This window comes from Haliaeetus albicilla, chromosome 1 (genome assembly GCF_947461875.1).
Source record: "Haliaeetus albicilla chromosome 1, bHalAlb1.1, whole genome shotgun sequence".
Taxonomy (NCBI): domain Eukaryota; kingdom Metazoa; phylum Chordata; class Aves; order Accipitriformes; family Accipitridae; genus Haliaeetus; species Haliaeetus albicilla.
This window is the reverse complement of record NC_091483.1, coordinates 31,786,518-31,811,723: the sequence shown is the minus strand read 5'-3', so window position 1 is coordinate 31,811,723 and position 25,206 is coordinate 31,786,518. Positions and strand designations below refer to the sequence as shown.

The 25,206-nt window shown below is 39.9% G+C and overlaps 1 protein-coding gene across 15 annotated transcripts in view; it reads left to right on the top strand.

Moving 5' to 3' along the window:
• The window catches only part of PDLIM5 (PDZ and LIM domain 5), a 134,035-nt gene extending 109,128 nt beyond the window's left edge, over positions 1 to 24,907 (top strand). For all 15 annotated transcript variants that reach the window (XM_069784339.1, XM_069784331.1, XM_069784325.1 and 12 more), the window contains 5 exons: positions 8,539 to 8,713; positions 15,736 to 15,916; positions 16,909 to 17,029; positions 20,960 to 21,075; positions 21,711 to 24,907. In XM_069784339.1, coding sequence (XP_069640440.1) covers positions 8,539 to 8,713; positions 15,736 to 15,916; positions 16,909 to 17,029; positions 20,960 to 21,075; positions 21,711 to 21,800 — 683 coding nt within the window. In that variant the 3' untranslated portion in view covers positions 21,801 to 24,907. The remainder of the gene's footprint in view (positions 1 to 8,538; positions 8,714 to 15,735; positions 15,917 to 16,908; positions 17,030 to 20,959; positions 21,076 to 21,710) is intronic.
• The last annotated feature ends 299 nt before the right edge of the window (positions 24,908 to 25,206 follow it).

Sequence of the window (25,206 nt, the reverse complement as noted above, 5' to 3'; positions counted from 1 at the left end):
AGTTTGGCCAGGAGACGAACTTTTCTCGCGGAAAGCGCAGCAGATCTGTGATGGTCACAAGCAGTCTGGACTTCCAGCGTTACGTTTCTCACACAAAATTGCCTCCTTTTTCCCAGCATCTTCAAAACGCTGCTGTTGGAGGGCAAGCTGCTAGTGCAGTGGGGACCAGAGAGGCTTGGTGCCAGGCACGGTGCTGCCAGCACCGTGTCCTGCCTTCCCGTGCAGGAGCCGGGCAGGCGGCATCCTGCTTCACTCATGGGGGTCTACTGGGATCGCGGGGGTCCCATGGTGAGCTGGTACAGCTGGAGGCCAGAAAAGTTGGTTTGCTGCTTAGAGAGGAGGGTTTCATTGCAATCGATGACCTTCGTTCCTCCTGGGCTTGTCAGCTGAGTACAAGGACAGGATGGGGTAGGTTTGCGATAGAAGTGTGCAAAGCTTGCAGTTTCATGACCAGTTACCTACATGTGCCAATTTCCTTATTCCCAGGGTCTCTCTCAGCCTGATACCACTGGGATACATAATCCCCTTCCAGTAGAGCTGCTCGGGAATGTCAGCATATTCTGCAATACCCACAACTGTCAGTTGCCTAATCCCGAGCCAGCACATGTGTTAAGCACATGCTCCCTTCAGCAGAGGGAACACGCTTGGAAGAGAACTGTAAGCATAGAAAACTGCTCCCCAGGCAACTTTGTTTGAAAAATTCTGCTATTTCCTTACAGTTGTTTTCATGTGTTTGGTAGGCTTGCATTTACCATCTCTGGAGTTATCCTTAGTGTGCTGTCTTGTGCTTTTTTTTTTTTCCTATTTCCTATTCCCTCGATAATATCAGAACTTTAAAAGCAGAAAAAAATACAAGCCTGCTCCTAGGTGTGATTTGACATCCTGTCCTGCACATACTGACAGTTTGGGTCTTTGTCTCCTCTTTGTGACTTATTCTGTAGAGGTTTGCTAAGAAATATGGGGTAAAAATCCAAACCATATCAGACTGGGGAGTTTGGCCACGAGGTCAAACAGTATGAAGCTGGGGAGAGGGAGGGAGACACCAAGACTTATTGTGCTGTTGCAAAATGAAAAAGTAAGGCTTTGCTCCACATCCACAAAGGGATGGACTGTGGCACTTTCTGTCCTTGTCCTGTTGTTTTTCTGTATTTCATTTGTAATCACCCCAGCCCCCATCTCAGTTCTGTTGACCTTACAGGCCACACTTACTGGGTAAGTTGAAGTTGATGCCCCATTGGCTTTGGTAATATTTTTGCATGGAAAAGGCAACCAATCTATTGTGTCAGCATCACCTTGTTCATAAAGTTCTGCAGTGTTGTTTTTAGGGCCATCTCATCCCAATTTGTTTCCTTTGTAGAACAGGAAGTTAAAGGCAGGAGTATTTTAGGAGTTCAAGGACCTATGTGCCCATTGAGGGCCGTGGTCTGAACTTTGGGAAGAAACTGGAGTAATGCTACAAGTTGTTAAGGCAAATCCTTATATTGTTGGTAAGGCCTCTACTAGAAGCAGTCCCAAAACATAAACAGTTCCAGTATTTTTCACTAAAAAGGGTTGTTAAATATTGCTCCTCCACGGTGCAGTCACCATTCATAAAACCAGAAAGCCTTGTCCATAAAAGTGATATGATTGACAGGTCAAAACACAAAAGCTTCCTGATCCTGGTGTATGGACTGTTATTAATTTTTCATCTAATCTAAATTATTATATCGTCATGTGACAGCAAACCACAAGAATTTATTCTTACAAGTTAAGTAATGTGAAGTCACTTAGCCAAGCAAAACCCATTGTGAAACAAGAGTAATTTATAAATGTCAACCTTAATTTGATGGTAGTATGAAATTGTAACTCCGGCAGACATGGTGAAAAAAATTAATAAGTTTCTAAAACTTGAATGTTTGTATTTAAGAGGGGGCAGATCATAGTAAAGATGCAGAAATGTACCACCTACTTGTTGGAGGCAGAATGACCTGCTGTACCTCACTACAGGATCTGCTAAACAGAAACTCAACTTTCTGTTACAAATATGACCTTTGACAATTTTCCTGTGATTTGGTATTGCTAAATTCATGTGCTGTTGCACCAAGCTGTGCGCTTAAACTAATTGCATACATAAATCAGATAGATGCATGCTTCTTTCTTTAGTCATTTAAACAGAGGTGAAGAGATTATTTGTCTCTGTGATTATTTCACACCCATTGAGTGGGAATATTCACCGACTTTCAAAATCAGATGCTCCTCGTCTTTGTTTTGTTAAAAAGCAACTAGCCTGTTGTCACAGACTGACTGACCAGATCAGTTCCCCTTCATTTGCTAGCACCAACTCAGAGCAGTGATGTGTCCTGTTCAGATGTACAGGTGTAGGACATCCAAGAATTATGCCTAATATTTGTTCAACAAATGAAAAGTCAATGTTTCTCTGGTAAATGCATTCTTATTGCTATTGAACATTAAACATCAGCTCCATAAAACTGGCGATAATCTGCGTGTGAGTGAGACTGGGCAGTCATGCTCTCCATAGGCATAGTCAAGCTGTCGAGGTCAGAACAGGAGCAAGGGATGCAAATGTTATCTGCAGAAAGCTACCAAATGGGTTTCTAAACTATCACTCTAGAGAAATGAAACACTATCATCCAGGTCTTCATTTTCCCTTTCTCCTCCAGGCATGGTTTCGGTAAAAGCAATGCCAGTTGTGCCAAATTTGTGATGGTGTGTGATGTAACAAATCACAAGGAGACAGGCTAAGTAAGCCAAACCCACCATACTCATTTTAATTAAGATGCTTTACAGCTAATTTAGCCAGAGCCTTTCCGGTTGAAAGGCTGGTTGCTAGCGCAGGAACTAGCCCCTCGAGTTGCAGGGGTTGTTGAAATTGGGCTGGGGTGGCACCTGTTGTGATTTTCCACGGGGCGCATACCAGCCTTTGCTGTCATTTAAAGACATGATAATGGTTTAATCCTTCCTGTTCTGCCTTTAATCAGTGGTGGGGGTTTAGCTCTGACTGCAGTTCCAAGACTCTATAGGAAACAAAAGGAGAACTGCTGAACACAGGGGTTTGGTGGGTTGGTTGTTTGGATATTTTTTTTTTTGTGTGGTTTTTCATTTTTTTCCTCCCCTTTTGCTTGTCCTGTAGCTTTCTTCATTGAACTTGTGTGATTTCACGCGGGCCTGGGAGTGGATGGGGTGTTATATACGGCTAATGTAACGAGCTGACAGCCGAGCTTTTCAGACACGTTGCTTCATCCGGCCATCTGTTTGGTTTGGAGGGAAGGAACAGGAAGATTTCTTATTGTACAGATATATTAAGAAAAGTCAGAAAAATTGGATGTATGCAGCTTTATATTTTCCATTTATAATACGGTAGTTTGATAGCAGCGTATAAATCACTGAGCTAGAACACTTTAAAATGAAGTTCTGGCACTCCCACTGCTTAAAGTAGCATTGTTATTTATAGATATTACATGAAGTCTGATGTTATGTTTAAGTGAGCGTTAAACAGTTCAGGCTGTTGTATTGTTGCTACGCACCGGAGAACCTCTGTCAAAGTGACTTTGGCACCACCGCGTATCCGCCTTTCTCCCTTTGTCTTCCAAACCTTTCGCTAGTGTTTGCAGTTATCCATGTGCTCAGTGATGGAACAGCCTATTGTTAGACTAACGAGGGCAAAGTCACACTGGGATTTTTGAAAAAGAAAAAAAGCCAGTTCTTTACCTTGCCTAAAACTTTGTTAAATATTAAACTAGCCATACCAAGGAGTTTAGTGAAAGCAAACACTGAGGGTAAACCTAATAAAGTAGAAAGTTAATAGTCAGGTACAGAGTGTTTTCTGTTTTAGCAAAGCCAGCTATGACAATACACAAGTGCAAATCAACAGCGCTTTAGAGGGTTTAATTAAAGAGAGCAAAGGTGAAGTGAAGCCTGCAAAACTCCAAAATTTGGCCACTGAGACCTTTTCATGACTTGTGGAGAACCCAAACCTCTCTGGTATTCAGGGTAAAATAGCTCCTGATGGGGTGTGTAATTCTTATAAATTATTTCTTTTATTTATTTATTGTATTTACTTATTATAATTTATAATTCTTCAAAGCATCCACAAAAGTTGCTTCACTCTGTCCCATTTCAAGCAACAAAGGTGGCGCCCAGAAAGTATGTGGTGAGATTGTGTCGTGAGGAAGCTGGAGATGTTTCTTTTCCCATCCCCACGCGGTCATTGTTTGCAATTAAAAATGTGCATGCACCTCCCCAGCACTCTCGGAGAACAGAGCTGCTGATGGGATCCAAAATCATATATGTAAAATGTAAAAAGCAAAGTATAAAGCACAAACCACAGGAGTGCTCAGAATGATTGCCAAGAGTTGAGATGCCTTTGCTTAGATTGAGTGTAATAATTTGTACCCACCTTGTTATTACTGGTGTGCCCTGGTAAAAGCTCATTGCAAGAAAAAACACCTGCATAAGTTTTCCAGGCCTGATGTTTTTCTTTAAATCATGTGGTTGTGTTTCAGTCTGAAGGGTTTCCAGTTGAATAGGGAAGAGAAAGGAGAAGAGGAGAATGCATGAACTCTGAGAGTGTCCCCTTCCTCTCTGCTTGCAGAAAAAACATCTAAAAACATCTTGTCCAGTACAGGAGTGTTAAACTTGCTGTTTAAGTAGAAGGGACAGTTGGGAAACCTCAATGTTCATTCTAAACAAGAAAACAGACCTAATATTTGAAATTCTGTAGCTACAAGAGGTGGAATATCGTTGGAAAAAAATACTGAGAATTCATACAGATTTTAAGTAGGGAACTAATAGTGTTTGGTTTTGGGTTTTTTTGTGGTTTGTTTTTGTTTGTTTGTTTGTTTGTTTTAATAAAAAACTGAACCAAAGAAACAAAAATGCCACCACCACCAAAAAAAAAAATGCTCCGTGGGTTGCAGTGGATGTAATGAACCTTTGGTAAAATTACTGGAGTGTTAAAGGCATGTTTGTGGCCTATGGAAAGACATAAGTGGGCAGTAAAAGCTGTCCTCCCGCTGGTGTTCAGATGGGAATGAGGAAGATAAGACTGAGGCAAATCAAGCGGTAAGAAAGGGAGAATGATCTATGGTGGAAAAAAAATCTAGCAGAACAACTGCAGAAGGTTTACAAGGAAACCAGTATAATAAATGTGGTGAAATGGCTATTACTATACTTTACTGGTGTATTTTCTTTAACAAGAGTATGGATCTAAAGGCAGTAGAAGCAGACTGACTCCTTTTTATTTTTAGGATGAAAAATCTGAACTGAAAGAAACTTGAGTCCACTTCAGAACAGGAATAGAGGGGAATAATCCTGTGCAAGACCAACAAAGTCTTAAAGTGAATACCAGCTAAGAGAAAAATACCCCTTGAGAGAATGCTGTGGGGACAAACTGTAAGCATGGGCAGGGAGCTTCCTGGCTTTACAGTGGCCTCGAGATAGAAGAAGAGAGCATTTAATAAAATGCTTTAGGGTCTTGCTTTTGAAGGATTTTTGAGCAGAAGGCAACCTTTTCTGTCTCAGTTCTTAGCTGCTTATGGCATCTGCAGTGATCAATTAGATATTGTTCCCATTATAGTAGACCAAATAGTGACATAAATTTACAAATGACAGTCGAAAAGCCTTTTAGAACTTAGTTTTTGTGCGGTATCCAAAAATATTCTGGCAAATATAGAAGTATCTGAAGGCTTAGGGCTTATTTGTTATTCCCATTATTCTGTTTGCATTGTGGCTGTGATCCCCTGGGAGTCCTGCGTCTGCTGAAGGTCTGGGCGTTGAACTTGAGTTCACCGATTTCAGTGGAAGTGGAGTGGGTCAATTTGCCTTCACTGGTCCTCAATGCTAAATGCCCACCTTGTTTTTGTTTAGGCCGTAGCTCTTGCTTAACACAGTACTAATTTGTGTGGTTTATATTATGGTTTGCTTAAAAGAGAGGTTTTGTTTTAACATAGGGTCATTAGTAGACTGAAGTTATTTCCCAAATGGATGGACTATCTCCTTCTCTTCCTTTTTAGTGCTTTGAATAACTCGGAAATGACTGATCTGTATATCAACTCTGTAGAGAAAGTTTATGTAGACAAATTCTACTCCTCACCAGTAGTAACTTTAGAGTTGGGTAGTGTTCAGAAAAGCATCATTCATAAGAACAGCATTAATGAAAGCTGTAATGAGACCAAAGAAAAGGAATAATTATGATGTTTGTAATTCTTTCCCCCCTTTTAATCAAGCAGGACTTTTTAAAACTATGCAGTGCAAACAAGAGCTAGCTGATGTGTCTGAATGGGCTTTGGGATTCAGCAGAGAACTCAAACAGAAATTAGCAATATACTAGAAGCTGCACTGCAATTTGATTTATGGCAAAAGCAGTCTTCAAACAGATTTGGTTTTAGCGTGTATTTTTGTCTTCTCATGAAATGGGACCTGAAAATTAGAAAGCCATGTGTGGTGACAGATGAGGAAAGTGCTATTAATCAAAACCACTTTTGTTCATGTCTTCAAACACTTACTGCCCCTTTTTCCATTTTTATCTGTTCCTATGTTTTCAGTTTAGCAGGCATTTATAGCCTAAAATGAACTACAGTGGCAGAGTGACTTGTTCAAGATCAAGTGCTTCTACTCCTAAATACTTTCTACTCAGGAATGCTGAATGTTTCTAGAATCAAGATGTCATTTTTTCAAAATATTGCAAATTAATTAATTATACATTCAATATAATCAATAGTCTTGTATTTAAAAAAACCAACAACAACAAAACCACAACAAAACCCCCCTAGTGAACTGGTATACTTTTTGCTACTCCAGATACTGAAAAGGATCCAAAAATACGTCAGTCTTGAAATAACCTGATTTAAGAGAATTTGATTTGAGAAAACCAGTTAGACAAAAAAAAGGTGTATGACTATATTGCTGCTTCATACAGAGAAAGAGTAAGCAAAAGTAGGTATTGAGCCCATATCAGTGGATTTAATACCAGTCATAATTATAGTACAAAAGTAGTGGTGTTAAAAAGGATTTTTCTTCCAGCTGTGTTGCCTTAGCCTACAAATACATGAGTAGTGGGGGGTTTTGTTAACTAAAGTTCACTGGATTGTTTTGATTAAATTGTGTAGTGTGTGGCTATCTTACTTCTGTAAATAGCAAGGGATTGGCATTTCTGTTGAATTTTCTGTGTATTCACTGTTGTTTAAATTTATCTTCTCTGTGAATTAGTATGCTACTTCCATTTGAGCAGGGAATGCAGTGTTTTACCTGAAAGGTATTTGCAGCTTTTCTGTAGGGCGGAGGCTGATCAGCATTGCATTAAGGCAGATAATGATAAACAATTTTTCATCTTTTCCCTGGAAGATGATATGAAAGAGGAAGACTAGCACAAAGATTAATAGTTCCACAAACTAGTCTTTTTGCAAAGCTACGTACCAATGCCCTGACCTTGTGTTGGAGAGCTGCGTCATTGCAACAGAAGCATCATCCTGCGCTGTCCGATGTCTGTCATTACTTGGTTGTTTCTCTGTGAGTTTTCACTCAGATCTTAATTTCGCTTTCTGATTTACAAGATCTAGTACGGCTGCACTAAGGCAAGGACACTGAGTAAACACTCATGGTTTCTCTTGCCTGTGGTTACAAACAAAAGGCTATGGAAATGTGGGGGTTTTTTAGCGTACTTGAAAAAGAAGAAGAATTCTCCACTTGACAGGAATAACTGCTCCCATAAACTCATGTTGCTGTAGCTTGTACGTTACCAAGGTGCATATATCAATAGAGGAGAAAGAAAAGCAGAGGACTGTTTGTTTCTTCATTACCCTTAGTAACAGTATCATCTGTGCCTTTCATTTTTGTAAATGCATTTTTCTTACACCGTAAAAGCTTATGTCTATTCTACAACTCTAAAAACCTAAGCACAAATGGTGTGTGGATGGATATATTTCTGAAAACATCAGGTTTTTATTTGTGTCATAACTTTTATAAAGAGGATGCAAATGTGGACTTTGGAGTGCTTCAGATTGGCAGTATCTAGTGATCTAGACTAGTGTTTAAATTTGATTTAGAAATATGTTTTCCTTATGCAGTACTATATTTTAAGTTCCTGTACATGTTGTATTGAATGTGTGCTCTTGTTTAATCTGTTAGTAATAACATATGATCTATTGCACTCACTGTAAAATGTTTTGAGTAGGTATGTCATATTCTCCTGTCTGTTCATACACTGATATTCTTGGCTTCAGCTTTTGTATCTAAAGCAAAATAATGCCTTCACAGGTTGTATATTCTTTCGCCCAACTTCTTTAGTATGTTAAAATTTGTCCACTACCTCTACAAGTTAGCCAAAACCATTCTGTGTTATTTCACAGACATTTCATAAAGTAGGTAGGACTGACTCGGTGGGGGAGGAGGGGAAAATAAGTGCTTTCTAATTTGTTCCTTTAAGTAGACTGGCATACACTGTACAAAGATGTTAGGTGAACGTTGCTGGTTGCTTGCATTTCATAATTTACTTGGTACGGAAAGATGGTCTTCTAAATGCTTTTGGCACTCTTTCCCCAGCTCCTGCCAGCGGATGGACATCAAACAGTATTAAACCACCTGGAACAACTGCCCCGAGTGAAAAATTTGCGACAGCACCTCAGCTAAATGAGCAAGACACGTTGGTTCAGAGGGCAGAGCATATTCCAGCAGGAAAGCGTACTCCCATGTGTGCGCACTGTAATCAAGTCATTAGGTTTGTATCTATTCGCTGGCTATACTCTTCGCTGGGTAAAAAACTGTCTGGATGGCCAGGCCCCAAGAGTGGTGGTAAATGGAGTTAAATCCAGTTGGCAGCCAGTCACAAGTGGTGTTCCTCAGGGCTCAGTATTGGGGCCAGTTCTGTATAATATCTTCATCAATGATCTGGACGAGGGGATTGAGTACTGCACCCTCAGTAAGGTTGCAGACAACACCAAGTTGGGTGGGAGTGGTGATCTGCTGAAGGGCAGAAAGGCTCTCCAGAGGGATCTGTCAGGCTGGATCGATGGGCCGAGGCCAGTTGTATGAGGTTCCACAAGGCTCAGTGCTGGGTCCTGCACTTGGGTCACAACAACCCCACGCAAGAGTGGCTGGAAAGCTGCCCAGCAGAAAAGGACCTGGGGGTGTTGGTTGACGATATGAGCCGGCAGTGTGCCCAGGTGGCCAAGAAGGCCAATAGCATCCTGGCTTATATCTGAAATATTGTGGCCGGCAGGACTAGGAAAGCAATCGTCCCCCTGTACTTGATACTGGTGAGGCCATACCTCGAATACTGCATTCAGTTTTGGGCCCCTCACTACAAGAAAGACATTGAGTTGCTGGAGCGTGTCTAGAGAAGGGCAACAAAGCTGGTGAAGGGTCTAGAGAACAAGTCCTATAAGGAGCAGCTGGGGGAATTGGGGTGGTTTAGCCTGGAGAAAAGGAGGCTGAGGGGAGACCTTATCTCTCTCTACAACCACCTGAAAAGAGGTTGTAGCGAGGTGGGTGTCAGTCTCTTCTCCCAAGTAACAAGTGATAGGATGAGAGGAAATGGCCTCAAGTTGCACCAGGGGAGGTTTACGTTGGATATTAGGAAAAATTTCTTCACTGAAAGGGTTGTCAGACATTGGAACAGGCTGCCCAGGGAAGTGGTGGAGTCACCGTCCCTGGAGGTATTTAAAAGACGTGTAGATGTGGTGCTTAGGGTCATGGTTTAGTGGTGGACTTGGCAATGCTAAGTTAATGGTTGGACTTGGTGATCTTAAAGGTCTTTTCCAACCTAAACAATTTTATGATTCTATTCATCCTGCAGGCTCTCTGACAGCAGGGCTTTGTTTTGCTTTTGTGGTTTTTGATTCCTTAGTCACAAGTGTTTTAAGGCTTCATTTCAATAATGCAGAACACTGTTTTCATGCATGGTTTATCTAACAAAACTGAGAGTGAGAGTACTGATGGAGGAAAAATATTGTGAACTGCTAACAGTCACAGCCTTACAACACATTTTACAGAGAACCAGAAAGCTGGGTGGAATAGAGCAAAAATAAAACCAAAGAAAAGCAAGCAAGCTAGTTTTCACTTATACACCCATTCCAATAAAATTGAGATTAGCTAATTGGGAACCAATCAGAGAGTATAGTCTTATAAAGACTAAGTTGTCACAAATGTTGATTTATAAACAAGAATTTCTAATTGACAAGAAGAGAAATAGCAGGCTCCATCCATATAAGAAAAGCAAGGAATAGAGGTTTAACATTGCTAGGACTGGATTAATAGTAATTTCCTGCAGTGGTAGATTTCTTTGGTGGGCTCTCTGGCCTTTGGGTATTATGGTAGCTAGTGTGCTTAATTTGTATGACACGAGTAGAAAAGATTAAGCAATACAAACATGAGTTTTCCAAATGAGATTAAGTTAAATAAATTCTGATGATCCCCTAAGATATGCTATCGTGAGCCAGAATTTCATATGGAGGAAGAATTGAATCTGGGTTGCAATGTTCAGTCAGTGATTTCTGACTATTAGTCATGATTGTCTCATCCAGGGAACTGTAATCACTTTTCATGTCAATGTGCAAATCATCCTGATTTTCATCTACCTTGCATTTTATTTCTTCCCTAAAATAGAGATTTCCTGGGATTATTGGAAGAAATGTATTCTTCTAAAATGTTTTCTTCTTGCTTGTTCAGTCATCTGTGGTGTTGAACTATAAGGGCAAAGTAATGCATGGTAGCACTTCAGTTTTTATTCATCCATGTCCCATGTTTTCAGTGAACAAAGTAGGAGAGCCTGCACTATGTTTTACCACAGTTAAAGAAAGTGACTTGTTTGATTAGAAAACGAGTTCTGAAAAATGAGGAGCTCTGTGAGCTGTACAAACTTCATTCAGTATAATAGAAAATCAGCCTTTCTACCATGGCTTTTTGCAGCCTCTTGAGCCCTGGCTTGGATTCTGCATCAGAAGATGCAGCTAACTCAATCACTTGATCTCTAGGGGTCAGTTGAGTCCAGCTTGTTTAGTTTCATTAGATTTCTGTTCTGATAGTTCACTACCAGTTCAATTAACATTGGATTAATTTTAGAGGACTTTTTGCTAACTGATCTGTGATGTTTTAGAGAAGTTTTTCCTACTTTCACTGTATATGTCAAGGTGATAAAAATACATTATCTGAATTCCCTTGAAGCGACAGAAAAACTTACACAAATTTCCAACACAGGTGCGCATCTTTTCTAATCCAGATTTTTTGCTTCACCACAAAATGGATGATTAATATCAAAAAGGTCTACACACTTTTGGATGAGATTAATCTGATTCATTGAACAGTTTGGCCTGTATAATCATTCTGTCTGTCTTCAGTATTCTGACCTATTTGTTTCCCGGGCTTTGGATTTGTGTCTAGTAACTAATATGCAAGCAACCATGCACTTTCCTGTTTGTTACTACCATATCAGTTTAAAATTAAAACTGAACATAGCAAATCCACTGTATGCTGCATCTTTTATGCAAGAAACTTCAGTGCCTTTTACAGCACCTGTGGTTTAGCCGGGTTCGCTGATGCTCTGTGCCGTGGGGTCTTGCAGCACAGTCCACAGATCGCTCCTGAGCAGCCAACCTCTCCTCTCAGCCCTTAAATCACTTGCTGCTACTCCCTGCCTTCCCACTTCGATCACCATTAAAAAGGAGATGAGCTGCCGTCCTGTAAGTAGGGGAGTGTATTGGTCCATGGAGCAACCTTTGCTCCTTAGTGGATGCATGAGGAGAAACCGCAGAGCCCTACTTGACGGTACTTAAGCCATTGTCACCTATTGTAAGTGACACCTCTTCATGAATAGTAACTGATACCCACATCTAACTTCTTTGTAATTTGCTGGTGGTGTTTAAATCCTTATAATTCTTCATACGTTAAATGACACCTCAATTATTAAAAGCAAGCATTGTTTCATTTGAGGATGAGCTGACGTGCATTAATCAATGCCAAATATGCCTTGTGTTCACAGCATACAGTGGATTTGAAAGATTGCAATGGCATTTTGAATTCAAGTTTTAGCATAATTACAGTTCATGGCCTTAGTGGTAGCATTACCTATGAAAAGGTAGGAGGAGGATCAAGTGACACTGCATTGTACATCTGTTTTGAAGCCAAAATGCGTTGTGGAGTTGGTTACTTTACACTCAGGCATAGAATAACCACGGGTGGTTGAGGCAAAACCATTTCTTAGAGACATGTTATAACTTTTTAATATATCTTTAATTATTCATACAGTGATTGTCTGAAGATTCCAGTTTTTTCCAAAGCTTCATTAAGTAAGCTTTTCTGTCCATGTCTAAAAGAATCAAAGCTGGAGGAAAACTAAATTTCCCATCATCTACTTGCTGAGATGGTCTGACAAATTTCTGACATTTCCTGATGAAGGTTTCTGATTCCCAGGCAATCGTACTGAGTGGTGTAGTGCAGAGTTGGCTCTTCCTTTGAAGTCCAAATGTGTTTTCCCTGGATCTCCATTGAAAACGTATTCTTTGGCATGTCTGCTTGTGAATGATGATTTGGCTTTGTCACCTTTTCATACAGCTTAATTGCTTTTAAAGGCAAAAGGGAAAAAGTACGAATGGTGCTTCCCTTCAACATCTCCTATACAGAAATTATATATCATGACATTTTCAAGTGAGGAGAAAAAGAAACTTTCCAGCGTGTAGACTGTTGTATGGTTAACTGTAAAGTGATTGACCTACTTAGCAGATGTGGAAATCCTTTTGATCTCTCTACCCCCAAATTTCAGTTCTGGCTTGCTGTCATAATAAAAACCACATCAGAAGCTAGATTATTGGCATACTAATACATCATGACCATACTGATGAAGTTATATTTTGCTACGAGCGTAAAGATAGTGAAATTGCAATTATATTCCCTGTACATTACTTACTTCTCCTTCCAATTTGCCCCTATATCATTGCTACATGCAGAACCCAGATGTTTTAGGTGGCTAACAAATTTATGTACCTGGTGATCCTTTGGGAGATAAGATTCTGTAAATACTGTTGCAAATACATCAGAATCCCTTGTAAAAAAAAGTAAAAATAAATTACTACTATTTGCGTCCATCTGTGAGTTTGGTTCACATGGTCTAGATGGTGATACCAGAAAATCTGTTCAGAAATGCTTAAGCATGTTGAAGTAGCCTGGGATAGAGGCACGTTCATAGCCAACTGTTGCCACTCGGATCATCCCATATCTTTGGGTGGAAGGAACATGGTTTTTTAGCACCACCTTTAAAAATATGTTCTAGTTGACAGACACATGTGGGATTTTTTTTATTGTTTTTTGTTTGTTTGTTTTTAAATGGGGAAAGAAGGATGAAACCATCTGCAGCCATCTTCCTAGCATTTCATGCCTTAGCTACTTCCCATCAGGTTGCACAAGTGTAGGCATGCGCTCCCCTTACTCAAATCAGGGCTTTAAACTCCTTTTCAAATTAATACAGCAAATAAATACCTTTCATTACTGGAAGCTATCGTTTCGATCACAAAAATACGCAGAGACCAGGAACACCTCCAAGTTCTGAATATCGTGTTTTAGTGTATTTTACGTGGCAGGTGTTTATTTTTTTTTTTCTTTCTTCCACGTGCTTTGGGGCAGCTTTTAAGTCGCTAGTATCATTAAACTGCAGCGTCAGCTTGACATGTTTAAACTATGGCCTGATTAAAAGTAAAATTGTGTTTAGAAAGCGTTCTTCTGGACACGTGTGCGCAGGGAGCCAGCCTGCTAATGGAACACCTCGGAGACATTGTGCAGGGCACGGCCACAGCTGTCTGGGGACTTTGGGAAAGAAACTCTGTAGATGCACTCTCAGGCTGTTCCCCATCCGTCTGGGTTCCTGTGCGCTGTCCTGAATGGCTAACCTCAACATGTCAGAGCTGTAAACTCTGGAGAGCTAAATGCAGCAGATGTTGTAAAAATTCCTTCCCCTCCCGTCACTAGCGAACTTGCTTTCCATTGCAGAGCTAACTGAGCCTATCGTTTCAGTGCAGATGGCCAGAAACTCAATCCTACCTGGAGCTGGGAGAGTCTCTTCGGTGTCAGCCCCGTGTTAATGAATCTGTTAAATTAGCCTGTGCTGACACAGCGCACTGAGAGCACTTTGTTGTACATAAGGGCTTGTATTGTTTGATCAGTACATAACTGAAAGGGCATTGATGTAAAAAGGTGCTTGTAGAGCGACGGAGGGGTATCGGGTTAGGTCAGTATTTGCACTGCTCAGGCATCCGCTGGGAGCGGGGTCCAGAGAGCTGCGCTCGACCACAGCTCCCTCCTTAAAGGGCTACGAGCTGCTCTCCAGGAGCCATTTTTCACTGCTTTCTCTCCAATAATCAGAGGTGAATAGAAGAAACTGTTTCAGATTAAATGTGTTCATCATCTCAGAAGGTGTGTGAGTTGTCCTAAATCTGTTTGAGTCCCTTAGCTTTGACTTTTTATCCTGTTGAAAATACATAGCATCTCCAGAGAAAATGTAAAAGAGAAATAAATAATTACCCCCTACTCTCAATGAAGTTGTCCTCTGTCCTCTGCCTGCTTATATTCCCATCTTAGAGTCAGTATAACCCTGGAAGCAAATTGTAAGTTGTTTTTTTTTTTCTTCTCTATTGCTGTTGCTTTGTTCATATGAAAATCTTATCTTACACAAAAATGTTCTTGTAGCTTACTCTGTTTCCAAAAAAATGTTTAGCAACAGGGTGCTGATATTAGTACCTTACACTTTTTTTTTGCAGTGAAGTATTAGATCAGAAAAAAAGTGATGCATTAATGAAAGAATGGCATCTTTACTGGTGTTGCAAAAATGGGAAATCTGGTGAGGGAGGTGAACTTGAACCACAAAGTTCACCTGAAACCTAAATTCTGGAAGGTTAAGTGTTGTTGGGACCTTGGAGGCACCTCATTAGAATAAATACGTTCATTAAAGAAATTAGCATGCTGAATATGTTTTCAAATGAATACAGATACAATGGTATATGCCTGGGATTTACGAGTTACAAACTGAGAATTTTTTGTTGACTGAGAAATGGACAGGTTTATCTTGTCTCTTAACCTTGTTGCATTAGCCAGACATGTTATTAAAAACATCACTGTTTTGTGTTTGCAAATAATAGAGGAGGCTCTGTATTTGGAGAAAATGGTCCTATTTTAACTAGCTTCTGAAGGAAAAGAAGAAAAAAAAAACAACCAGCCCCCCCAAAATCCCCCAACAACTGGGATGGGTTATCCTGTAACAAACATGTCAGATAAGGACAGCGATTGAATTTGTCTCACAAGAAACTGATGATATTGGCTCTTAATGGAGTTAAGTCTATTTGAACATTTGTGGCCTTGATATAAATGCACGCTGAAAGACAGCTGATCCTATCACTGAGTCAAATACCTCTCTGCAATAGATGGAAATAACTGGGAACATCCTTCTTCTCCTCTTCCCTAGCAGCCACTTCAGCACTGTATTTAATGTAGTTCTAAAATAAGATTTCTGAAATGCAGTGAAGCGAAAAGAATTAGTATTTATTGTGGTCAGGTGTTTCTGGGAGATAGTTCAATGGGAATAGATACAGTCAATGCTTGATGCTTTCTTAGAGCCTGTCAGAGGAAAGAGGGATGGAGCAGTATATGTTTGTGAACAGTGTAGTAATGGCACAGAGGTATCATAGGTTAAGCCTATTAACAGCTTTTGCAGGAGCCAAGCCAGGGCATTTGCTGACAAAATCTCTTCTTTCTAATCAGAGGACCCTTCTTGGTGGCTTTGGGGAAGTCATGGCATCCAGAGGAGTTTAACTGTGCTCATTGCAAAACCTCCATGGCTTACATTGGGTTTGTGGAAGAGAAAGGGGCGCTGTATTGTGAGGTCTGCTATGAGAAGTTCTTCGCCCCTGAGTGTTCAAAGTGCCAGAGGAAGATTCTTGGGGTAAGTGACCAGCAAGTGGCCTGTTTTTCAGTGGGAACAATAACCACAGTGTTCAGTGCTTCTCTGTAATGAAATCCCCTTTTATCTGGCCCAGTTTGCATTCTTCCAGACATGCTCTGACATACCTTTTCAGCTCCCGTCACACACAGGATATTTTTTTGGCTCTTCTATTGAGCCTTTTCAGACTCTTTGAGAAAAGTTGCTGTAGTCTCCTTGGCTCTTCCAAGTTCAACTCCTGTTTTCATGAAGCTGTTCTGTAGCTGTTGTGATTACTAGATTTTCTTGAGCAAAATGCTTTTAACTGGCAGCTTTATACAGAAGGGGGGTGGGAATAAATAATTGTCTTTAGCTGAGCTGAGCAGTGAGGAACACGCTGGTTAGCTAGATGTGAAATACTGAAATATTCCCAGTGGCAGCATAGATAGAAAGATGCATTATCCTACTCGGCATTAATATTGCTAATTTGAGCCTGCCAGCTGATCGTCCGCTGCTTTACTGCAGACAGCAATGTGTCTGGACTCTTGTGTAACTGGGGTCACGCAGGGCTCTGGCAGCGCAATTCTCAAGTCATATTTGGCACTATATTGTCTTCCAAAACAACACAGAGCAGTCATAATTTTCTATGCGATGCCTTCTGATTAACTCTTCACAGACTTGAGGAGACATCAGAGATGCTGTTTTTCTTATTTCAGGGCACCATTATGGGTGAGATCCTAATTAAGATGGAAAAGGTGAACAAATGAGTTGTTAAATCTGTCCAACTCTACGTTGAACCTTCCAAAAAATGAAAGGTTGCTTACGACAAATAAGATGTGCCATAAATAAAGCACCTCATTAAGATTAACATCAGAAATTGCATGCACAACCCATTTTCAAAGTAGCAGTAGGAAACAAAGTATTCTTGAAATGAATCAAGTGTGGAGGCATGGTCACCACAGTCTAGTCATCACGTCAAAATAATGTGTTAGTATCACTTTTTCTAATCCCCACAGGAAGTAATAAATGCTTTGAAACAAACTTGGCACGTTTCCTGCTTCGTATGTGTGGCCTGTCATAACCCCATCCGCAATAATGTCTTCCACTTAGAAGATGGCGATCCCTACTGTGAGACGGGTAAGAAGCAACACAACCAAAGTTTACTGCGGCTGCGCAGGGAAGCAGAGCTCAATAAGGTTGGAAAAAAATAGTAATTCCTTTTTCTCAAGCTTCACTTGAGAAGAAGTGTCCCAGCAAATTCATGTAACTTTGATATGTCAATTCAAAGCAGCAACAAGTGCTGTAGACACTCTGAGTTTGCAGCAGGAGGATTTGGTGAGAATTTCTTCATTGGCTTTGGCAGGAGCAGGCTTCTTGTCACTGGTTTTGCTTGTTGTTCCTGTTAAGCCCTCAGCTATAGGTATCAGTGATATAGCAAAGTATTAATTTTAGGGTGACTTTCTGGCTGGCTTTAAAATAATCTGGAGTTTATGTAAATCTGCTTATTTACTAACCAAGCAAATGCTAGTGGAATAATGTGTTTTACTCTGAATAACCTTATTCACATCTGGGAGGGACTTCGAAGAGTAAGCAGTCTGCCCAGGAAGTTTTTTGCAGGATCAGGGATAACATCTGTTGAACATAAGCTTGGGATAAAAAAATCAGGCTGTTGGGAGAAATATAGTGATACGATTAAAAGCCTGATGAGCAGTATTATGTGAAAGATGCAGCTTAGAAGTTCAGAGGGATTCTGGTTTGGTTTTTAGCACTTCCAGCTAATTGTATCTTTTTTTTATTAATATGAAAAGGTTTTATTTATGTTGGTTTCCCAGTTTGTTAAAACTTTCCATGTACCCTTTTGGGCTAGGAAAGAAATAGTATTTGTAAAACAATTCCCGCAAAAGGGAAAAGAAATAAAATTGTATCAAAATTGTCTATTTTCACACTGCATGCTGTTTACATCAGTGTTAGAACTATCTGTCAGACCTTTTCTGTGTTTTTCCTTCTACTGTAAGGAGCATTGTAGTTTAACTAGAGGTGGAAGTGGATTGACCAGGAAGAGATTTAGCCCAAAATCCTAGTGACTTGTTTGGAGCTAAGATTTCCTTCTGGGTTGATTCCACAGTTGTTCGCAGTGAGTGCCACGGAGAGTGCTAGGTACTGAAAGGATGAGGAAAGCAGGCAAAATTTATCCAAAATTTCTCTGGCAGAGCAGCTTTAATGAGGTGTTAGCTGATAGGAAAGGATGCAGTAGGTTATTGCTAACTCAGTGACACAAGTAGGGTAATGTGTTGCTCCTATTGAGTTTGTGGAGCAGCAGGGGAAACGGATATATAAGCAGCATCCTCCAGTGTGACAGCATGGTGAAATTTCATCCTGAAGCAATCTGAAGCCCCTAATCTTGGAACTATTTGATAATTCAAAAATAGTACTGGAGGAATCGATAACTCCCCTTTGTGTGGAAAGCTTGTGACCGGGTTTGTTTTGCTAATGTTGAATTCTTGTTCCTGCCACCAAATGACCCGTATGTTGTGCGGTGCATTGATTTGTGCTACTGTTAGAACTCCCATGCACAAATGTGCACTTTTCTTTACTGTGAGCAGGAAACACTGGGATAAAATGTCAAGAATACTACTCTTCTCGCAAAGTTTATTTCTGAGATAGAAAGTTGCTAGCACAAGTTAATGTAGACACATTCTGTGAGGTGTTATTGGCAGTGATACATTGTAATGGCTCTGGCTCTCTAACTAGATGTTAATTTGAGATATAGTCATTCCTCAAAGACTTTCAGTCCAGCTGGAGTTAAGAGTCTATGACTAATTTTAAAGAAATGAGGAGTAAATGTCACTGCCAACTTTCCTTCTTCCTAGTGCAAAGGAGGGTTCTAATTTTAAATCTGGATTTGAAATTATAATAGTATCAGAAATTATAATAGTATTAAGAGGGTTTAATATGCAAAACGTTCTGGTTTTGGATGTTGATGCTAAAAATTAAATGAAAAGTGTAGATATCTACAACTTTGAACTTTTTTTAAGTGCAGAGTTAGTAACCTGGTTTTGAAAATGCTGTGTGCAGGAAGCATTGATATGTGACTGTACCAGAAGTCTGCCTTGGAAGGCTTCTATGGTATTGCAATTCAAGCATGCAAAAGAAAGCTGATGCCCTTCATTCTGCCTTATCTATTGCCCTTTCTTCAGAAGAAAAGCCAATAAACTTATCAACACAAACCACAGGCCATCTTACAAAAGGCTTTAACTACTGGCACCAGGAAAATATCAGTGAAAGATTCTGTATGAACACGAGTGCAAAGAGCTGAAACAGTATGGTCATGAGACGGTGTCCTTCAGGGGTTTTGCACAGATGTGTTCAACTACTTGACATTTAAATTGTCTTTTTTCTGCTTAAACACTTGCAAATCCATCCCTGTAGCATGGAAAATGAAGGCGATTGGTGAAGCTCTTTCTTGCCACTGGCAGCCATCAAGGGTTTTGCTTTTCCAGAGCACTTGTGTTCCCTGTCCAGCTGAGATGCCTCCTATGATGATGCTTTTTGAGGTCATCATACAAAACACTATCTAAACCAAAACAGGACTTTTCTCTTGGGCTTGACACGTGATAAGCCTCTATTGGCTCTGCTGCAGTAAGCACTAGAGCTTCAGCAGATCTGTATAATCTAGTAGAGAAACAAAATCTCCTTGTACCCCACTTGCCACTCCTTATAAGTCTCCTTGAAAACAACCCCTGGCAACTAATTTCCCTGTCAGAGGCAGAGGGTGTTACTATTAAGGATGGAATCCAAAGCTTCATTATGGTTGTCATACTGTCTGTAGGTCATCTTATGAAGACGTAGAGTTGCATGACATTACGTATTTGCCATGGTAGTGTGCTGATCCCAAATTCTCTTGTGTTATAGCACTAATGCTGTTGTCTTCTGTGCAGGAAAAAAAAATTTCCTTCTTAGAATGGGGTGTTTGAGAGTTGAAATAAGTGGAAAAGATGAGACAACTTGGGGTCAAATTTAGATCTGCAGAGGTGGACAGCGAAGGGCTGTGATGACTTGTAGCCCCTGAGATGGCTCTATGCACAGAGAGGAGGGTGTCACACACTGAGACCATGGGGATGGGGGTGGGTGCCAGTGCCTGCCACCCAACTTTATACATATATTTTATCCTCCTAGTCTGCCCTGCTCTCTCTTTTTGAGCTTTGCAGTTGGTGGGGAATATGAACGGTTTGATGCCCTTCATTTTGGTCCCTGCTCTCTGAGACTGCTGAAGGAGCTTTTCTCTGCTGACTCCAGGGGAGCCTCCAGTGGCACCAGGTCAATTCTGTGCCTAAAAATGAATGGTGCAAATACCCCTTCAGTGATTCCAGTCACCAATAACCATCCTGACACCCTACTGAAACTTTTTGTTAAATGCAATAAATGTATTGCCTAAAGCCTCTGGTTTGGTTTTGATTTGGGTTTTTTGTGGGGGTTTTGGTTTTTTTGTGTTTTGATTTTTTTTTTTCTTTTTTTCTTTAAGCCATGTAATAAACTCCAGTGACTAGAAAACTATTCTGACCTGATCCAAATTGCTAGAGTCTGTTTAGGACAGAAGCCTAATGGTTACATGATTTTGTGTAGTGCAGTCTGGGGTAAATATTGTGCCAGAATGTAGGCAGGAGTTTGTTACTCACTGAGGAGGTCTGTCATGTGGACAGCCAAGGTATGCTTTCAAGGCAGAGATGGAGATAACATAAGGAGCATGTAGAGCCTGCATGGGTGCTCTGCAAGGAGTGCCTTTCCCCTCCCGAGCACACTATTGATCTCAAGGAAATGAAACACCAGGAAGATGGAAGCATTGCTCACTCGAAAGGATAAGGAAGGGGCTGAGAACTGAATTAGCGAGGAAAGGAGGGCATCCCAGTCTTTCGATCTAGGAGCTCTTTATTCAGTGTGCCCAGTATTATAAAACTCGACAAGCGCAAACCCACTGCCATTGAAAGCAAAAGCACAAAGGTTTCAAAGGGTCAGTCTTGCTTTTCTGCATGTGCTTCATCTTTAAAATCTGTTTGTATTTATTTGCAGATTACTATGCCCTCTTCGGTACTATGTGCCATGGCTGTGAATTCCCCATTGAAGCTGGAGACAGGTTTCTTGAAGCTCTGGGCCACACTTGGCATGACACTTGCTTTGTATGCTCAGTAAGTAAAGCTAGTCTACATTTTAAACAAACCCATGGCAGCAGTGCTTGTGCTAACCTGACCCATATGGGAGTTAACAGCTATAGCCTCTTTCAATCCTCTGAGCCCAAACAAAAAGCACTTTCCCAGTTATTTGGAAGGTGTGTTGCTATTGTGAGCCTTTGGCACAGGTCCAGAGGAGTTGGCCTGGATTGCAGCCATGTGTCCTAGCATTTAACCCTTGATGTTTACCTCCTCGGAGCAAGCGTTGAAGGCCGTACAGGAATGGGCGGTGTTCCTAAAGTAGCAAGAGTGCTTTTGACATAAAGGCACTGTAGCCAAAGTATCACCTGCTAATATTGTATGACAAAAAAAAACCCCCTCCAATCCTAATGACTGGATGGTTTTGGTTTTTTTAAATGCTGAGCCTAACTCTGCTCCCAGTCAAGAACCTGTTTACTTAAAGAAAGGAAGGTTATGCTTACATCAACCATTAGTATTACATCAAAAAGAATATCTCTAACAAAAAGGTAATAACTCTTACTGTTTGAATATATTTTTGCATAGAACAATGCCATGATTTGGCGTTCTGAATAATGTATGGTGTCATACATTCATCTGAATTGAGTGATCTTTTCTTTTTTATCCCATTTCAGGTATGTAGTGACAGTCTGGAGGGTCAGACTTTCTTCTCCAAGAAGGACAAGCCACTATGCAAGAAACATGCTCACTCTATCAACATCTGATGCTTGGAGCTCATCTTGTGTAACAAATGTACTTAGCAGAAAGAAAGGTTAAAATGTCCATGTTAAATAATTAGTTAAAAATATTTATCTATGATTTTCTAGAATGGAAGAGAGACGTGAAAACTTGTGGAGGGGGTCGTACACTAATTTTTGGAGCATTTATCAGTTAGGGTTTTGCTTCATAAAAAGATAGGAATTAGGAATTGCACCCAAGCCAAATGATTACAGTGCCTTTACCTCTACACTTGGCACATTATTATTGGTTTCATGATTTTATGCCCACATTTATATCTGCTTCAGTATAAGCGAAACGTCCATAAAAATAAATACCTGGTATTAGAAGTCTTGGTTTTGCTGCTATTCAACAAATAAAAGGAGATCAGCTTCAGCGATCCAGATCACTTTATTGTGCTGGTTTTTTAAAGTGTGTCTAGAAGTATTGCAGCTCAGCTCCGTTAGAAGGAATTCAAAGCAAAGATAAGATTACACAGAATATATAGTTCAACAACTGATATTTTTATCTGATACTCATATACATGAAGCCTCCTGCACAATTACATGTACCTGTGCCTTTGCAGTTAAATCTCTGATGGGTCTGCAAAGGACAGAGATTTTTTACAAAGTAGTTAAGTGGGGCGGTGGCTATGCTGGTGAGCAAGAATAGTTTAGAAGATGCCACTTCAAAAAGTAAATGGGATACTCTTCCTTAACTCATGTAATACCAGAACACTAGCCAAAAATACCTGCTAGTGAAGGTGTGTTTGACAGGATAGAAATGTCAGAGCAGTTCTTAAAAAAAAAAAGGGAGCAAGGAGTTACACTCTTATGTTTGCAGTTCAGGTTTTAGGTAGTTTTAAGTGCCTTAGAAAGGGGAAATTGCACTGACTCTGCAGGTAACAGTGGTTTATATCAAGTATGTGAGATTGGTGTTCAATGAGGGAAACTGAAGTGCAACTGAGGACATTGTTTTTTTCTCTCAGTACATTCTTTACCATGTAGCTCATGAGTATGTATATTGGTGGTGTGCCAGGTAGTGTACCGAAAACTTACTTTCTTGCTCAGCTGTTATGATTTTTATTAGTTTAGGTTTTATTTCTCTCTTTTTTCTCCGGAAGTAGGGAATATCTTGTTGAATAATATAATATTGTTAGGCAGCTCAGTATCTCTCAGTTCTTGCAAGGGAGCAGAGAGACAATGCTGTCATTATGCATTTACTGCGAGCCAGGAGACATAGCCAATTCTGTGGCTGGATATGAATTTGTCCTCCCCACAGAGAGTCAGCGCAAGACCTGTGCACCAGCTAAGTCCCACTTAACTTCAAATTAAGCCTTAAATGATATGGAGCAATTTTAGGCAGATAGGGAAGAGTTGGTAACCGTTTGCATAGGGTGAATTTCGCTCCAGCAGAGTTGCACAACAGAGAAGGGGGCCCTCTCAGGGCCAGATCAGATTCCTGGAGGAAACTGAATTTCCATGCTATTTAATTCAACTGGGATGTCAGGGCTGAATTGTTAGTCTTTAGTGCTCTTTCCAGTAGACATTAAAAATAACCATTTACTGGTTTTGTTGTTGTGGGGGTTTTGTTGGTTTTTTTGTTGTTGTTGGGTTTTTTTAATGATACAAAGGACAGGTTCATCCATAAAACCATGGGGAAAATCACAAAAAATTGCCATGGTTGAGTAAAGCAATTGTAACAAGGAACGTCAACAAAAGAGGGGGAAAGAAAACCAAAATTGCTGTGCTGAAATATGAAAATATATTTGGCTTTCTTATTAATTCAGCAAGACAGGTTCATGTTGTGGGGCTCTTTGACTTTACTTCCCGAGGTTGTTTTTCTTCAATACTACCACGTTTCTGTTTTTAAAGTTATGGTGGTACAGAAGAAATGGCATAAAGCTGTTTAAAATGTTTACACTCTTGTAGATGTACCCTTTTGTGAGTTTGGCTGAAAATCAGAAGGGTGGAAGCAGACTAGACAAGATATGGTAACGTATGAGCCAGGTTGCTTTTGAAATTAGGTGGTATGTGGAGAAATGAGACCTAGAGACTAGGTTTCAGTGGAGCTATATTGCACATGCATGAGGAAAGAGGATGGGAATGCACAGGATGAGGTGTACAGTAATTTCTGCAATTCAAACCTCGCTCTTTTAAAGTAAGATAGAAACTTTACAGTTTTTCATTGTTCTTAAAATCAAATTGAATTTTGTTTAGTTTCATAATTTTAATTGGAATTATATTTCTTAGTCCATATGCTCTAGGGTTTGAAATTTTGCAGTTAATGAATTTGAGGACAAAAGCCTGAAAGGCTCTGATAGTACTGCTTCATTTAGCTGCTTTGCCTTTTAATTTCTGCTTTTATCTATTTGTTTAAAATTTAAAAGGAAGCATAGAGTCACTGATACATAATGAATATTTAATGGCTCTACCAAATTATATAGATCAACTAAAAGGAACATAATTTTTATCGTTATTTTAATAAGTGAGATTTTAGTAGAGCACTTTATAATAATGCCATATATCTCACTGAATATTTATTACCTTTTTTTGTTTAGGACTATTTCATACTGGTATCTTTGTATTTTGTTTTATTTGTAAGCCTGCATATTTACCTCTAGAATCTTTGGTGTGTAAGTGTGTGTATGTGTATGTATTTATATGTACTTCTCTACACATGCACACATATGCATGTACATTGAGAGACATAGGTATATATGCACATATACATACGTATATTTGACTGCAGACTTGATGTAGTGAAAAATCGGCACCGTTCCATCATCATTTGGGGATTTTGTGATACTTCCAACTAATTTTCATACAACACGTATAGCATTCATGTTTTGAGGGAACGTTACAAAGTCAGGAGAGACATGTTAGTAACCTAACTACTGTAGTTTTTTGCATGCATTTTCAGTCAGTAATTATTTTTCTTCAAAAACTGCCTGTAAGCAAATCGGGTTTAACTCTGTTTGAAGGTAGAAGGTCTTTGTAAGTGAATAATTGAATCATGATGAAAGTTTCAGTATATTGTAACTAAATAATTCAGAATTATGTGTAAATATAAATGCTTAATATAACAATGCAATAAACTTAAAAGCAAAAGTTGAGTTGTGGTTCAGTGTGTGTTGGTCTGTTCAGTTGTGTACCTGTTTCTTCATGGAGCTACTCGCATCATCTAGCCGTATGAGTGGCTTTGCAAACAAGAGTAAAAAGGGGAACTACACCAATTCACAGATTACTTGTTTGAAATTCCTTTTTTTATTTTTTCTTTCATTGTTTTATGCTAAACAACCAGCTGTTAAGTCCTGGTGATTTCCTTGCCTGTGGCTAATAGTTCTTGGCATCAAATTTTGGCTGTTCATGTTTGCAAATTTAATTATAATTAAAAAACCAAACCAAACAAATA